The 18,920-nt window shown below is 26.9% G+C and overlaps 1 protein-coding gene across 5 annotated transcripts in view; it reads right to left on the reverse strand.

Annotated features, from left to right (window-relative positions):
• Positions 1-18,920, reverse strand: part of LOC126839211 (lysosome membrane protein 2-like) — a 29,417-nt gene that overhangs the window by 2,139 nt on the left and 8,358 nt on the right. For 3 of the 5 annotated variants that reach the window (XM_050574352.1, XM_050574353.1, XM_050574354.1), the window contains exons 2-6: positions 9,860-10,194; positions 4,385-4,482; positions 4,159-4,322; positions 3,930-4,071; positions 3,358-3,567 (exon numbers count right to left, since the gene is read on the reverse strand). In XM_050574352.1, coding sequence (XP_050430309.1) covers positions 3,358-3,567; positions 3,930-4,071; positions 4,159-4,322; positions 4,385-4,482; positions 9,860-10,043 — 798 coding nt within the window. In that variant the 5' untranslated portion in view covers positions 10,044-10,194. Of the gene's footprint in view, positions 1-3,357; positions 3,568-3,929; positions 4,072-4,158; positions 4,323-4,384; positions 4,483-7,378; positions 7,454-9,859; positions 10,195-10,255; positions 10,371-18,920 lie in introns of those variants that run through there. The other 2 variants (XM_050574355.1, XM_050574357.1) reach the window with 2 other exon arrangements.

Consider the following 18,920-nt stretch of genomic DNA (forward strand, 5'->3'; position numbering starts at 1 on the left):
TTTACAAATTATAATCTAAAAAGTTAAGTTTTTAATGTTGCTCAAAACTTAAGAATTTTGCGGGTTCTCCATAAAAACGCGTAGAAAAACATATGTAAAGTTCATAGAAAAATCGATAAAACGAAAAATTATCTTATTTTTACACAGGTATAATTATTTCAACTATTTTGAATACCGTGGTGGTAGTTTTTAATTGTTTTTTCGACTTTTATCAAACTTTTGGCAATACGACAAAAACAACTTTTTAGATTATAAACTAAATTTTAATGCATTTGAGAACATTCTTTTCATCGTAACAGACATGCAGGATAATTTTTAAAGAAATCCGCGTATGGTAGCTTCAAACGTTCTTTCGTTATGGGTCATTATATGATTTATAGCGAACCACTCAATAGCTCACTGAGATTAATTAATAATTTAATTTTTATTTTCTATAATGTTTTTATATAATGTGATCGCAATTTCTCACAATTTTTGTTTTGTTTTTACTCCCTTCCAACTTTTAAAACTTAAATGGTAACGCATACATTTCATTAACTTTTTAAATTAAGAATAATGTAAAAACAAATTTGGCTGGTCGATAACCAGTTTTAGATAACTATTTTTAAAGTTATAAGAGTTTAAAAGTTTTGATGGGAGGGGAAATGCGGTTGGGAAATTCGCGCAGATAAAAATATTACTACACTCCACCTTTTCTCCTGCCCTAAACTTGAAACTACAATAACTTCAAAAATAGTTATCCAAATCTGGTTATCGACTAGTCAACATTTTTAGTACATTATTCTCAATTTAAAAAGATAATGAAATGTATGCGCTACTATTTAAGTTACACAAGTTGCTATCAAAAAAAATAAGTTTGGAGGGGGTAAAAACAAAACAAATAGTGAAAAATGATATCACATTACATAAAAATAATGTGTAAAAAAAAGTGTATTTTCTTATTAAACCTAGTGAGATATTGAGTGGTTCACGATAAGTTGATCACCTGTATATGTATGATGCGGAAAACGAAAAGAGACCTCTTTCAGCATTTTATTACATTGGTCATTGAGTAAGTTTTTTTTTCTAAATCTTGATTGATTTTTAACGAATGAAGATCGTATACATCTTTAGAAACAAAAAAATTACCTAGTTTACAATTTTGTACTCGGCTACATAGAAGACCCTATTCACGAGATTGATTTTAACTAATTTTGGCAATTATTGAATTTGACTCGTTGTTTACTATAGTCTATATCCTAATTCCTAGAGGCTCTAAGGTACAATTATCGATACTTAGTGAGAAATCTATATTTTCGGCCTTAATACTGATGTTTGGGCGTTTTTCTCGAAATCAACATTGTCAACAAGACAAGGTCCTTTTTCGCATTCCGCATTGAATAAGGCAAATCAAAAAAAAATTGACATTCATCTTTTTTCCCCGTAGCTCTTCAAATGTTTTCAGTAATTAACTTTGCTCTCCACATTTTAAACATGCTAGAATGTTGGCCAATTGTTAAGGAATAAAACTCTACAAGCTTTTGAAAACCAATCACATCTTTTTTTTCTATCATTATACTAGTGGATTTGAAAATACAATTAAATCCTAAAAAATGTGAATAAATACAAAATAATATACACCTTCCAAAATATCTAAAGCCGGCCTATATGCGAGCGATACCGATTACGAATATTTTAAAAACAGATAAAAGTATATGTGTACTGGAAAAATTCGCTATAAAAAAAAGGCCATGGGTGGGGGGGGGGATCTATTTCCCATAAATACGCCACTGTCGAGTACCAAGGATAAACAAATCAACATTTCATCTTTTAAGGCCTAAGGGTAGGTACATATTTTAGCTATTACTATTTACTAGGCTATAATTTACGCAGAAAATTAATTTTAACTTAATCGAATAAACTGGTCCATTAGTGATTTATACTATGTCTGTAACAGCAAAATACTAAGCACGCTGTAAAACATGTCTAAAAATATAATTTTCCTGATCACGGAACTAAATTGATCTGAAATAGGTAAATTTGATAAGACTTATCAAAACAGAGAATTTTAGGTGCTGAAAAATCGTGCGGTAAGATTAGGCAAAATTACATTATCTTATCATAACTCATATTTGAAATTAACCAAGAACACTTGAAAGAACGAATTCGAGAAAAGGTTAGATAATTTCACTAGACGAAGGAGTTGATAACTGAAATGTTTTATATGAAACCCTTGACTATTGGTGAAAAAATCACAATATAATACATATATATATATATATATATATCCGTACTATTATGACATTTCAATCCTTTTTTTCGTAAACATTTTACCTTCAAACTAGAACAAGGTCGTCCCATTACACATTGACGCCAAACTGCAACTACTCAAAATAGCAATAAAAAATATTACTCACTTCATTTTTTTTTTACACTATTTTTATAAATTTGTAAATTTTTATATTTTTAATTGTTATTTTGAGTAATCTCGGTATACAATTTTAGACAATATGTACATGTGGGGCATTCTGAGTCAAACCACGCGGTCTTCGCCGACTTCCTCAAAATGTTTCGATTTTTTTTTATAAACTTCTTTTGGTCTAATATAAGACCTTCATTTTTTTGAAATTTTTATCACACATATATACCCCAAAAATGTAGGTTTTTATGTTATTTTTCACGAAATATCGATTTCGACCAGTTTTAAAATTATGAAATTTGTATTATAAAATCAGAAATTCGAATCAAATCTTTTCGTCTAATAATGAGATTGGGCCGAGATTTATCAAAATCTAAAAAAAAAAATTATTATTTCCGTTTTTTATTAAAAAAAAAAAAAAAATTAAAAATTAACATGTTTTGATATAATTTGATTTTTTGCATATTTAGGGAGTAAACAGTGAAAATATGCCTTACGAATAAAAAGCAAAAAAAAAAATATTTTATTTTAAATTTTGAAAAAAAAATGTTCATTATTAAAAAAAAAAATAGAAATAAATCTTGACTCAATCCCGTTTTTAGACGAAAAGATTTGATTCGAATTTTTGATTTTATGATAAAAATTTCAGAATTTAAAAACGGGTTGAAATCGATATTTCGTGCAAAATAACATAAAAAACCTATATTTTTGGGATAAATATGAGTGATAAAAATGTCGAAAAAATGAAGTCTTATATTACACAAAGAGAAGTTTATAAAAAAAATGTCGAAACATTTTTAGGAGGTCAGGGGCTGATGTCTGCGTGGTATGACTCAAGAATGCTATATATACATTTTTTTAAACTCCTTTATTTTTTCAGGTTTGATTTGTGGCGCAGCGGTTATTTATATTATACTCGAACACAAATTTAAATCATTAAAGTTTGTAAAAAAATTTACCTTAATGAGTAAACCAAACTTTTCAAACGGCGCGGGTTTATTTGCCACTTGAGCTAAAGTAGCTATTGTGCTGACCATTTGATCTTGGTAGCCAAAACAAAAATCATGCACGCTAACCGTCACAAACGGAAAGTTGGAAATATGATTAAAAATCATAGACACTGCGTTTCTTACTAAAAAGTTTTCGTCTTTGGTCAAGGCTATAGCGCTCTGAAACAAGTAAAAAGATCAAATTAATGTGGATCATAATTTAACCACGTGTAAAATTCTAAATGAACACGGTCGAGATTTACAGATAACCCCATGTACATTTCCTGAATAGAATAATCAAGTTTTACTCTTAATTAGTATCATTAATATTTTTAAGTGTATTCCACAGTCTTAATAATTTCACATGATAATAACACTTGTATTATTTACTATGATTAGTCCTTGACACAATTGAAATCTTTAATATTAGGTATTTACTATTAACTTATTCTATAAATCAAAAGTCTAAACGTTAACAATATAATTATGACCCACATATGAATTTTGCTCAAGTTTTCACTAATAATACCTTTAATACTTACAATATAGGGAATGTCTGGCACAGTAATTATATCCGAGTCCGAACCGTTGGAAGATAAGTGGTCAAACTCTTGAATTTTCATTTCATTGAAGGTTTGAGAACCGTTTTTATGATCGGTAATATTAACCCTGTATAATGTTTCTCTATAAAAAAAATACACCTATAGTTATATATAATATTATAGTATTTGAAAATATCAGTTAAATATTTTTTTAAATATCGACATTTACCTATAACAGTATGGACCGATTTGTTCAACTCTGAGCTTTGGTTCTTCGTCATTCATAAATTCGTTGACATTTGTATAGTTAAATATATACACGCACATTAATGGCCTAACCGGTGGTTCTTTCCAAGATTCGTATAGTAAACTACCGTTGGCTAGTGTCAGTCTCTGGAAACCGTTAAGATACGTATATTGTTACAATTCATCCACAGACATTAAAGAATAAATACCTTAAATAATTCACTAGTGTATAGATCTGTAAACCACATAAATATCGTAAGGAATGAACTTAATATGAATCCTAAAATAAGTAGCATTAAACACGTATCTGAAAAGAAAAAAAATAAACAAAAAACAGTAATTAACAGACTATCTAGTATCAACACACATTATATATTATTATCATTAGGTATGAGTCATTAATCATAACTCATAATCATCGGTTTGGTGAGCAAAACGTATTATTATTGTACAGTAGTTATTAGCTAACACCTATATTTAGTTTTAATCTTAAAAAAACAATATTATCTTTGCTAATTAAACATAAGTCATTATTTACGACGCACTAGAATAGCACAGTAGTCTCTAAACCACTTGTTGTTTCTTTTGTTTTACCGTGAAAACATTTAATAATTCGTTGCATTAAATGACTGAATTTTTTGGTAATCATCTATTTTTCGTCGAAGTTTTTATCAATCGTTTCGAATTTCGTTAATTACATTTTTTAGTCATGGAATTAATAGGCAAATTTTCATAATATAGAATCTCCTATCGTTTTAACCGACCTTGATGGAGTATCAGGAAATAACAATTTATACGAAGTTGATTCTCAATAATAATTTATCTGCAATTAACGTACATAGGCAATAAGAATAATTGAACATTAATAGTTAATGGGCAATTTATTTAAATATATTAAAAAATTGAACTCTAATAATATGTTCTAATAACTGTAAAAACAACTATTTTCGTTAACGTTCAAAGAAAGTAACATAAAAATTGACAAATATTAATTATTATACATAGATTCACCAATCTGTTAAATTTGGTTACTTCTTTGTTAAATTAATATGTAATACAATACATAACAAAATATCGTTAACCCTTTTTTACCGTATAAATTAGCTTTTCAAGCTTCTTAATAATAAAAAATGTAGGGAAAATGAGCTATTTATCACATTTTGCCCTCTTTCTTCGTTAAAATAATTAATTACTCATGTTTGTGAGTGAAATTAACACATATTGTACAATAGTTACTAGCAATACATAATGGTAATCTATAATGTTGAAAGCCAAATGTTAATGAAATATCAATTGCGTAATATTCGGTTTTCAGGGATTAATAAAAAGGTTTTATTTTGATGAAATGCCAATTATGTCTACGTAATTCTGAAGGTAAAACTGAACAAACAAAAAGTGCGAATTAAAAATATTCAATAAACGTAATCAAATTAATTATCTGTTTACCGAGAACTGACTAAATTATTTATTTGATGTCTGTATAACCTACAATAGTAGGTGCAATATGTATAGTATACAAATCATTATGTGCTTATCGGTTTTTATAAAAGTACGTCCTAAATGAGTAAGGTTAGTGTTACCTAAATTTCAGATGACCTCTTCTCGATTTTGTGATATACATATTGGTATATCACCACTTACGTATAAACGGATTATTTTTATGTTGTGTTTTATTATGTTTGATCTAAAATTATAAATAATACAGAATAGTGCGTACATTTAAGGATTTCTATTAGTATTAATAATAAAAGAACTGCGCGTAGACTAAAATACAATACAGCACCATTAGTTTCACCGAATTCAATTTGATCGAACAATAATTCTTAAAGCTTAACAATACTATGCAAAACTGAATAAATTTAATATTATTTTGTTTAATAATACCTACATTTAGATAATAGGGCTGAAAACAGGGGGCAGCGGGACTATTTTATCCAGGTTCATAGCTTAAAGGTCTCTCCGGGTCCGACCCTTAGACATAAATATTAAATACATAAATTATGCATAATAAACACGAATAGACCTTAATTTCTATTCAGGTCGGGTGTCACAGGATAGCGGGCGGAAAAACTTGAAGTTGATGTTTCCATCAAGAACTATCGTTGTCCGACATTGTCGCAGAATTGGAGCCTTATTTTTTTATAATAAATACATTCCTAGTTTGTTTCAAAAGTAATTATCCAAAAAATGGTTTTCGTTCAATCAAAAATGTCAGTAAATTATTTTTAATTCAATAAGTTAGATAAATATTATATCGTCGCCATTTAAGTTTAGATGTCGATAGAGCTTTAGAAAAAAAAAAAACGATACAAATTTAAATATTTATTAATATTTTAAAAGACACAAACTTAAGAAATAAAGAAAGAAATGAAATAAAAAATACGAAATTGCAATTATTTCATGAAAACATGAGTGTCTTATCATTAATGAATCACCCTCTAATCTGTATACCTTATTATTTTATATGAAAAATAATTATTTATTTTAATTACCTTAAATCTCAAGGTCAGTGGTGTCGTAGGTAGGGTTATCAATTATGTAAAGTTAGCTTAGAAATGTTAAATTATTTTAACTTGTAAATAAAAAGTCATTAACAACAATTTAACAATATCGGAACGATCGCTGAAGCAATATAAAGGTTTTATTACACAACTTAAATGTTTTATAAGTTTAATAATAGTTTAATAATTAAAAGTAAATAATCCCTGCATTTTTGTACGTCTTTATTTCAAAGATCAGATATGTAACCGTCTTTTAAAATGTGATTTCCTTCGATATTATATTAAGTTAATGATTGTGTAGTTAAGTATTATAAAACATTTATTTTATAGATTTTAAAAGAAGGGCGAATTTTAGGGCCTCCGAGTTATTAGTTATCCAAGACCCCGAAGAACTCAGGACGGCCTAGCCTACATTAAATTCTTAAGAATTCTCTTATTAATACCATGCTGTTGTTCTCTATTAGATTAATTAAATGACCTAAATACAATATGTACTGAGTTATTTTAACTATATGTTTTCAATTAATATTAATGGTAAATTAAATATTATTAAGTGTACAAAGGTTTAATTGACTGCGGAGACAGTATAAATTAAATTGCATTTTTTGCCGTCTTGTATAAGTATTTCTAATTACTCTTCTTGTATTGTAGTGCTGTTACTCGCGTTATTTAAAATATATTATAACGTTTTTATGAACTCACAATCTTGTTTGTCGTTCCGGGTGGAATCTTGCAACTCAAAATTCGAGCACTTCCCGATTAGCTATCCGGCTGAAACTTTCAGGGTAGCTCATTTAATAACTGTTTTATGTACGCAGTCATTTTCTATATTATAATATTTTATTAATGTTTATATTAATCAGTTTTTGAGACTTGGACGAATCATTAATACATGACAAAATTTGTTTATTATACTAACATTCCATTTGAGGGATAAGTAAGTAATTAGTAATAAGTCAGTTCTATAAATACGATTTTTTTATGATACCAATATTAAACCAAATAAGGCATGGTATATAGTCAAAAACTATTTTAAAAACTATTAAGTAAAGTACTACAACGTATATTTTAAAGCGATTAAAAAATTAAGTGCAGCAGCACTAGCCACTAGTTGTTTTTAAGTTTTAACTTATAATGGTACACACAATGCTAAAATATCGAACTTTTCAATTTAATTTCACTTTCTAACATGTTAAGCTATCGAAAATATAAATCAGTTGAAAAACAAATTGGTAATGAATATTTTTTTTGCTTAAAATAAGTTTACCAGACCAAAATGTTGATCAAAAATGTGCTTTCTTTAACTGATATTTCCAACTAGGTCTATTGACAGGTATACTTATCAAGTTTCAGACAAAATAAGAATTATTTTTGTAGCCTTAGATTTCCTTAAATTGTTTGCATCGCGTTATTAGTAATACAATTTAAAACAGTATTTTTATTGGAATCATGAATTTTAAAATGACGTGCATGATTGTGAAATAACTATTTCATTTATCGAATTTTTAAAGCATTAAAAACTTTTCAACATAAATACAAATAAATTTAAACAGTGTTCTAAAAAATGCTAGTTGCTCCACTTTTGTAAACAAAATTGCCTTTTCCAATAAAAATTTGTAATTTCAACTTTTTAAATTCAATTTCTTTCGTTCGTTGTTTATGCTAACAAACAGACGCACAATTGTATACTTTTAATTTAAAATCTAGACAAATATTTATACGCGGCATAATAGCATATAAAAATAATCATTATTAAACATTTAATTTATCATGGATGTTATGATTAATTCGATGATCAAGCTTTGATGAAAAGTTGAGAAAAAAAGTTTTACAGTATTTTTATACTTTTTTATAACAACATTGTCACAATATTTCTGGAACTCTGACCACTAAATCCTTTAATCCTTTTTTAGATATTATTCGGGTAAGGTCTGCACCACAATTGACAAATACAAGTAGTTAACATAAATAAATAAGATATTATAACTTATCGGGGTATTTACTAAACACATTAAGAAAAATAACGATCAAAAGTTGAAAATGAACACCGCCTTTCTAAATTGTTTTCTTTTTTGAGGGTACCAATTCAAAGTAAGAATGTATATTAAAAAGTTTAGACAAACTTTTAGGAACAAAACGTTTAGAATGTATAATATTATCTATCGAGTACAATGGAAATTATAATATATATTAATATAAAAGTTCTATTTTAACAAAACTTCACATACAATTTTAATGAAGAAGTAAAAATTAAATTAAAGAAATTGTAGATTAAATAACTAAATCGAGTGAAGTCTTTTGAAACGTATGATACATACAACTATTTGAAACTAAAAAGTATAATACAAACAAAATGGTAATTTTTTTTTTTTTTGCGGACCTTATTGACTATTGTAGTGTTCTTAAATGGCAACAATGGTTGCATTTAACTAATAGTATTCAACAACTTTTAACTACTGTTACGATTAAACTATTATCAATATATTAGATTATCCAAATTAGAGGTGTAGGTATACTATATTATAATATTTATTATTTACCACATTATTGTCTAGACATTGAATAGTGAATACAGTGAATAGTAGGTTTATTCAATTTCAAGGACGCTGTTTAAAGTGAGTCATGACGATAATAAAATATAAAGAAATATATAGTACTAACTTAGTTTTTAAGCTTCTACACAAAGCTAGCTAGCAAAAGTTATTTTTACTAGTAAGTAGCGTATTTTATTACATATCGTATTTGCACGGGATAAGGTGAAGAAAAAGAAGGCAAAAGAAATGTTGTATTTAGTTTGAAGTTGAAACAGTTTTTTTTTATTTATTGTATTTTAACGGGCATTGCTTAGAGAAACAAATAACTTGATTTCAAATAACACGATGAGTACCATGGCTACATTTTTATTTACGCGGAATATTATAACGTAAGGTCATAGAAGCGATCACGGAGCGTAAAAGGCAGATACTATAAAAGTACAATTTTTTGTCCTCATAAACTAAAAGGCAATTGTAAGCGTGTACAATTTGTAGGTCTTGTAACGTTGCAGTAAGTGTATTAAAAATTCTATGGCAATCAACAGGATACTTATGTTGTATGATTTGATCCAAACTTATCAAGTGTTAAAAACACTATTTCCAACTACATAGTATTCTAGAAGTTTGTAAAGCGTAAACAATTACTTACAATTACAATCCATTGTAGACTTGGTTTTGGGATCTTTGGCCGCCGATGCCGTGGTCATGAATAGTTTCATTTTGCTAAGACACCCAACCTTATCGGCAGCGTCTTGGATTTTGGCGGTATTGGCGCACCGCTCGTCACCGCATGTGTTCACTGGCGTGTACTTGGAGTCCGGAACTTCCATCATAATAAAAGAGCACTGGACTTAAATACTCGGAAAAAGCAAAGTCAAAACCGGTTTTGCGATTCGATTATTTTGTTATATTATATAGGGTGGCACAAAGCCTTTCACTGGCGCAAATCCATCGGCTCGTCCATGGAAATTACTATAACCGACACTGTATAAAAAAAATTAATTAATTAAAAAAACAGTTTAATAAAAAAAATATTTTTATTTACAATGATTTATTATTATTTCTTAAAAAATGATCGAAACAAAAAGTGTAGCCAATTATGCGACCAACGCTGTACTGATTGTCGGTATGCGTTTGTTGTTAGTGCATGCCTCGGCCCTCACTATGGTTCTTATCGAACTGATAAAAAAGAAATACGTATGCATGACCCTTGGACTAGTGTGCACACCACCATGTTTCATTCATCTAGCTACGGGTGTATGTATATTTGTTAGAGTTACTAACAATACAATGGTATCATCTAATTTAAATGGTTCAATATAATGTAGCTCAATTACGTTTAATTTTAAAATGTAATGTCGACAATTTTTTAGAATTATTAATGAAATCCCAATTATTTTTCTATAGACCCTCACAAATGTTAAATGTACAAGAAGATCAATTATTTTGAGAAATTACAAATATAAGTAATGTACATGGTAATTTTTAAAAGACAAAATGTATACTTAAAACTTTGATTTTATATTGATGTGTATTTTTATTTCTATGACTGAACCACGATTACATTTTTAACCACTGTGCCGTTTCTTATACACTGTCATAGATCATAAATACACCAAAGAAACTTTTTTATGCCAAAGTTTAAATGCTTACTCCTTCTACTATCCAATATTTTTTTTTTTATTATACATATTTTTTAACTTAATATACGACCAACTATAAATATCTGAAAATAAACAAAATATATATCTATGGATTGTACCCTACCGATTTCTAGTCGAAAATTAAAAAAATAATAATTTATCCTTTATTCTAGACTCTAGAGGGATTAAACAATTTTTCTTGGTCTCCACAATTTGCATATTATTATTTTACTGTAGTAGTCATTGATAATACATGCATTTAAAAAAGAATTGCACAAATTATGAAAAGCAATCTAAAAAGTGTACAAAAAATACATCATTGTTATTAGGGTAGGAGCGGGCGCTAATAGTTATTAGTTATACTACGTGTATATACTGTAAAAATCGTTCTTCGATTACTACTATACGCTCGATTAGTGCCGATTAACCGAGTCATCAAAATAATAGTTTAATTAAAACTATTATTATTAATTGATTAATAATTCATACTTTGACAATTTAAAAACTATTAATGTAGGTAATATAACCGTATAGTATTCGTGTAAAATTTAAAGATACTATAATAAGCGTTTTAAAAAAAAACTAAATTTTTTATTTTCAAAACAAATTTTTCTTTCACAAAAATTAATGTTTTTTTTTTAATTAGAAAAATAGCTTTTTTGTACGTAAATTTATATTTACAATGTTTTTATGTTTAAAAAAATGTGAAACCTTCCCTTAAAAGCGGGGATTTTGAAATTAAAGAAATATGTTATTTTATTAACTTAAAAATGTATTACATATTTTTAAAGTATTAACGATAATAACCTCTAATAAGGTAAAATAATTAGACCCAATTCCTAACTGACATTTTATTATTTAGTTCTTAAGGTAGGTACACATTTCTTAATATGTTATTCATTTAAGGCGTAAAATATTTTCGATTAATTTCAGCTTAATTTGAGGAGTTGAATAACTTATCATTTAGAAGTAGATTTCCTTCAAACTAGAATTAGCCAAAACTTTTCACGAACCAAGCTTTTATAAGCATTGATGAAAAATTTTGATGATAAACATCTATGACAAATTCAATTAATGAGTTTGCTCGTTGAATTATTCAGCACGATAACTAATACAGATTAATCATATTTATGTTGACAGGAGTCAGGATTACAACTTGCAACAGGAAAAAACTCCAAGATAATGCTCTGACAAGTACATTTCTATTGTGACTTAGTAAACTAAACAAATAAACTCCATGAATATACATAAAATTGTATTAATGTTTGGTTTTAAATATAATGGACGAAAACGTTTTAATAATTTTTGTTCGGTTGATAAAAACAATAAAAATCAGTTTAATCCATATAGCAAATACATATGTATAAGTATAGATAATAAAAGTTACATACATTTTGAAAACTTTCTACAATTCCGCACATAAATTCATGTGCACCTAACATATTGTCGAAACATAGCCAAGACATTAAAAAACTACCACAGTTAAATAAAATAAGTCTAGTTTAGCCGGGCGACCACAAACTTATTTTAAGAAAGTAATAATTTTGGAAATGATAAAACTGTTAACAAAAATATTCATGCTAAAACTGTGGATAGTGTTAACGCAATATTAACAAAAAATGTAATGTTTATTTTAGATGATTGGAAATTGTTTCCCAATACAGATTAGATTTGAATCATTTTGGAGCCTAAACATTTTTGTTTTATATTATAAGCTACTTTTTTTTGCATTCACAAAAAATCATATAGACTTGCTGTATACTTCCAGTCTCATGATTTCTAATATTGCTTATAAGCCTATTGAAGCGTTAATAATAACGTAGGACAGTTTATTAATTAAAACACGTTTTATTAATTAATAAAAAGGTGGACAAATTCATCTGGTTCTAACTAAAGTATTAATCATTATTCATTATTAATATGATTAAACGCCAACGTGCGATTTACTCTAATTTTAGCACCATGACATATATTAAGGCGTATATGTGTATGCCAACAAAAGGATTCAGTTGCCAAAGTCCATAGAAGTAGGGATAAGAATAAACTAAAATAAGCGATAAGCTACATATAGTAACGTGTTTACTGTCGACGTGTCATTGCCATATTTGAATTTCAAGTATGATTCAAAATTATATTCACAATACCTTAACATTACAATTAACTATTAGAAAAATGAGAGATAACTTTAGAAGTCGTAAGCATACATATAACCATATATTATATTAAGTTGTTTATATACTCATGATGTGATATCATTAAAATTCTAAAGTAGTGAGTATTTATTAAGCGTGGTAGGTTTTATTCGAATTTGTTTTTAATAATTGTTAAGTATTTGTGTCAAAATTATTATTTATATTAATTAACCCATTTTATTAATCTATACATCAGAAAGATGTATGTAGTGTGAGACCTACTTGTTTGCGGATAGCACTAAAACTTAATAGGTACTTGTTTTATAATAAAATAGGTGAGTATAAAAACAAATTTTATTTAGGTATATATTGACGTCCGTTTTCAACTTCAAAACTTCCAACTTACAACGATTTCTGTCATAACAAGTAATCCATAAACACTATTGTTTAAAGTACAAATAAACATTAACTATCCTGTACAACTAAATGTGAACAATATATAATGTCTTTACTTATGTTAGTATACATTTTTTTAATGTAGTAACTATTGTAGAATAGTCGATTTCTGATACTCTATATTAACACACCCATTTGTGACCTCTATATACACAGTCGAATGTTTAAAGTTTACGATTGGTCTTACATATATTACGTGATCACTCAATGTATGTAATTTATAATGGAAATATTTAAAATAATTTTAATTGATTAATTGTATTAATAGAATAAAGAATTAGATTCATGAATAAATCGAATAACATAATAAAAATAACTTTGTTCATCTACAGTAAATTCTAATTGTTTAATCGCAAACATTTTAAAACTCATGACCATAATATTGACAAGTCTGGAATTCATCATACGTATACTATAGCAATCACATATTTCACCATATATAAATTTTAAAAAGTACAAATTTAAAATGAAACAATTATTTTAAATAAAAATCCTTCGCGGCCAGAGGCCAAACAAAACATAAGTAGCCCATTATTTAATAATATAATTTTTTTTTAATAATATATTAAAACAAACAATTCTAGTAAAAACGTTATTAATTCATAAATGATTGAAAAAAAAACTAGTTAAAATATAATACTTTGTTCGACTTTTAGTATTATTTCAATGTAGTTAGGAACCATACATTTTATCGACCTTGATTTTGCTCGATATTTCGTAAAATACAAGGTAGTATCGACGCGTCGTACGAAAAGTAGCACCGATCGCGAATTTCTTATGAAAACTAGCACCAATGGCACCAATAGTATGAACGGTACTAGTCTTCGTAAGAACTTGAACAGTGCTACTTTTCGTAAGAATCTGTGAACGGTGCTACTTTTCGTACGGGGCGTCGGTATAGTGTACCTTAATTTATTAGTTTAAAAAATCTACGATTAAATAACAATTATATTATGAAAATAAAACGAAATTTCAAACAATAATATTTGATGAGTATTTCTTATATATTAGTCACATAATTAAGCTTGTATGAAATATTTTCAAAGGAAAACATTTTATTATAATGATGTTTATGTTTATTTAATGAGCATGTCATTAAAATGATTTGTCAAATCACTAAGATTGTACAGGCTCCCAGATATTATACAATATATTATTATACATTTTGAGTTACACATTATTCTATAAAGAACCTAATGAAATACAAAACATAATAAGTAAATAATACAATAGATAGTAAGAGGTGTAAACAGTTATGGCCTATAGGAGAACAAAAACCAAGAGAATGATTGTTCAGGTTTGTGTTATCCTCGTTTAGCAAGAACGCGTTTAATTATAATAAAAGATAACCTGGTGACGTCATATAATCTGATCACAACAGTAATACATTTTAACGAAAACATCTTAAAAAATAATAACAAATCAGCACTTTAAAAATACATCTTAGCGTCAATTCTGTAATTTTACAAATCCTTCATTGATTTAACGATTTCTGGCGAACTATACAAGACAACAACAAAAGTTATTCAAGATAAAATTGTAAACACACTCAATGCACTTCAAATATTTAGCAGTTCTCATTAAATTTTGGGAATGCGACGTTTTGAAAAAATAGTTCTGCAATAATATATGTATTATATTACTGCCAGAGAAATTGAAATAACTCTGAATCCATTTTTGTTAGTGTTAGTATATATTCATAACCGAACGTCGCTTCTGAAACTAGTTTTGTTACTACAATAGCATGGAAGGCTAAGGCAAATAAACTCCACTGTAATAACTAATAACAATAGTAACTAATAATATACTAATGGAAATTTATAAACAATCTGGTTTTATTTGGTTTATGATTTATTGACCTTATTTTAAGTGGTCAAATATTAACAAAGAGACAACACGGATGATTCACTGGCTTTTATAAGTAATATTTTGTAAATATATATTTTTTAGCAAAAAAATGTGTTAAATTTATATCGCTGTAAGAATTATGCAATCAAACACGTATAAGAAATATGAGTATGGGCAGTATTTTCACATCACTTGAGTTTTGAAGAAGTAAGAACTAAAGAATATATATTATCAAGGCTAGCATTTTTATGCGTCATGAATTAATACTTAAGAGGGCGTCATGTCATAGTAATATTAGTTGTAGTTGTAACTGACAACAAGCACCATACAAATACTATACCATACTCCTAATAGTATGACTAACTGGTAAGGTTTAGAACATTATCAGATATGACAAATATAAAATAAAAAACGTGCTCTCTGCTGACAGGAACAATAAAAACCTATGAACCTGATCATACACAAATTATTGAGATGTATAGTTGAATCACTTATTTCAGAACCCCTTAAGTACATAGGGAAGTTTTAAAATAATAGATTCGGTTCTTTCATAAATAATTCAAACTAAGAAACCATTTTTTATCTATAAGCGACAGTCATCACGAAAAAATATTCATGAAATTGATGTTAATGCTGTAAATGTTATAATACTATCCCTTTGCCCCTAAACATCTCCAGCATACAATTGTGCAAAATGCACGAAAACATATTAATGGTGCAAGGATGTAAATCTATTTTTTTATTATATAACCTAAAATAAGACGACTCGACAATTACACAAAAAATAACTATTTATTAAAATTAATTTTTATAATATTGTATTGTATTAAGTTTTAATTTCAGACAAAAGTCGTGATAATAGGACTGAAAAGTTGATAAATCGAATTTGACATACAGTTATATCAGAAAAAATTAAGGGGATTGAAATCTGTCTATTTTTTTGGACGTTTTAGACTTAAAAGCCTGACATAATATCTCCTTCTTAGGATAGTCCGATTCAATTCTATAAAAATAGTCGAGTTTATCTACCTCTTTTCTAGGTTATTGAGGGAATCGATTTTTGATATTTTAATTAAATTTGTATTTAAATCTATTTAAATTTCTCAATTTTTTAGCATTCACCTCCTTGTTTTTTTTAAGTAAATGAAACAGTTATTCCCCAATCCACTTACACAGTAACCTGGATAATAGGCTGACGAGCTCAAATATTTTTACAGAATTAAAATCCAATAATTTTAAGTAGGCGTTATTTTTTTAGGCTTTTAGATCTAAATTAGTTTATTGTACTACCAAAATGACTTCGACTTATAGGGAAAACTAATGCGCTAAAGCTTGGACAAATTAACCTGAAAACAAATTGATATGGTCAAAATGAAATAAAACCTCTTATTTCTCAAATATTGCCTATACAAAACCGCCTTCTTTCAATCCCTTTAAAAAAACTACTTGAATCTATCAATTACAAAGTATTCAAAAATGATTAACACCTGACTTTAGTTTTTAGAAATCCTATAAATCCCTGTTTTTTTTTAAATTTGATTTTAGAAGATTTCCTTACTTAAACAATGTAATATTCCTTTAATCATTAAATATTTTTGAAGCAGTTTTGTGATTATAAGCTATGTATTGTAAGGTTTAAAAGTAGTAATGTAAAAGTAGTGGTAATAAAGTAGTTATGGAATTTATATCGATTAAAAATTAAAAATTAAATATTGTTAGTTTAGCCAATGTAATAAAACAATAATTCATTGAATTCATAGTACCCATTGTTAATTTACAATGTTTAATAATAGACGACTGATTAAGTATACTTTATTTGACTTGTTTTTTATTTTATTTAACAATATACCTAAATTAGTTCATTTAATAATAGAGAAATAATTAAGTATTTTATATTCATGCTGGCCGTCTGTCTTTCAATTTGTCTAGCGAAACAGAATCTAATTTATATTTGGTTTATATAATCTTAATAATAAAAATAGAAGTAATAAATCAAAAAGTAAAATCCTGAACAGGCAAAATATGTGTGTAATTGGAACAAATATTACTAACATAATGTAATAGTTAATATACGTAATAGTTTATTATAGTTGCAGATAATTTTTTTTAAACAATATTGATACATTTAATAGTATTTAATAATAACCTAATTTTAATAAAACTATTTTTTGAAATTAAAAATATATTTATTTTATTTCCAAAAATGAATAAAATTGTAGTATTAATTTTACAAACTATAAACATTTAATACTTGTTTCAGAGTAATATTTCATACACTGCTAATTTTTCAAACTATTTTCATCCAAAAAAATTTATAATACTCATGTCCAGTTTTGAAAGTTGAAGTTCTCGTTATACATATATTAATATATTATTGCTACACAATTTTGTAAAAAAAAAAGATTATTTCTTTTTAATTTTTATATTATTTCCAAGACTTCACAGTACTCTATAGAGTATAGAATACCTAGTATAACTAAGTCAAAAACCAATATAACACTATTTAATAAGCCCAAACCAAATTTGTACACTTCGTTATATTTTAAAAAAACATAGTATAAAAAAACCAAAAAATTATTATGTGTGCTTAAAACTTCATCAGTATTAACAAAAAAATTGAAAAAGTTTTTAAAATTATTGCACTTTAAAAGAATTTAAGAAACTAATGTTTAAGTAATTAGTTATATACCAAAAAACACACATTTTAAATATAAGTTTTGTTTTTAGTAAATCAAAAATTGTCAGTTAATAAAAAAAAAGTTGAAATATCGAATAAAGTTCTTAAAATACATTTAAGCTAAACGTTTAAACGTCAATCCTTGAGTAAAAATAATCGGTATTTCACCAAAACTAAAATTGAAGTAGGGAAACATTTTGATGCGTATTATTAGGATCTACGATTAAGGCAATTTATTTGTACGAATATAAACAAACTCTGAAATAATGAACTAGAAAAAATATTTTAATACATTTTAATGTTTGTTTCCCTTAAAAAACTTGTAAACGGGTTCCTTTATAAGTGTCTATTTTTTTATTACCACATTATAACCAGTATAAAAAGCAATGCTTGTTTTAACAAGTAATTCTTGATGAACGCCATAAACACTATAGTAGGATACTTACTTACAACTGTTTTACATAAAACATAAGGGTTCCACACATATTAGAATTGGTATTTTATTAATTATAAATTATAATAACATAACAGATTAAATATGTTTTATTTAAAAACTGTATAACAACAATATTAAACTATAGTAAAAATAAATGAATAAGCATTTAGTATATTAGATGCAGTTTTAATTTGCCCAAGCATGGTACCTTAAGAAATACAACCATAATTTATTTTCTTCGAAACAAATTTGCAAAAATATAAAAAGTGGTATTCATAATTGATAATCAAATTGTCTAGTATCCCCATCTGAAAAGCTGACTAAAAAGTAAAAATGTGTGTGTGTGAGTAATTTCTTACGTTCTACACTTTAATGGAACTTCAAGAACGATGTCATAATGAACACATGACAATCGCGTGAACAGATGAATAATATTTTTCTAAGAACCTCAGTATACAATTACACGTGTTGCAAATAAACATTAAAACACATTATTAAACCTACACTAAAAGTTGTTT

The sequence above is a fragment of the Adelges cooleyi genome, unplaced genomic scaffold (genome assembly GCF_023614345.1).
Source record: "Adelges cooleyi isolate 19-005CV unplaced genomic scaffold, UGA_ACOO_1.1 ACOO_flye_CR_arks_rails_tigmint_CR_PRNA_30, whole genome shotgun sequence".
Classification (NCBI taxonomy): domain Eukaryota; kingdom Metazoa; phylum Arthropoda; class Insecta; order Hemiptera; family Adelgidae; genus Adelges; species Adelges cooleyi.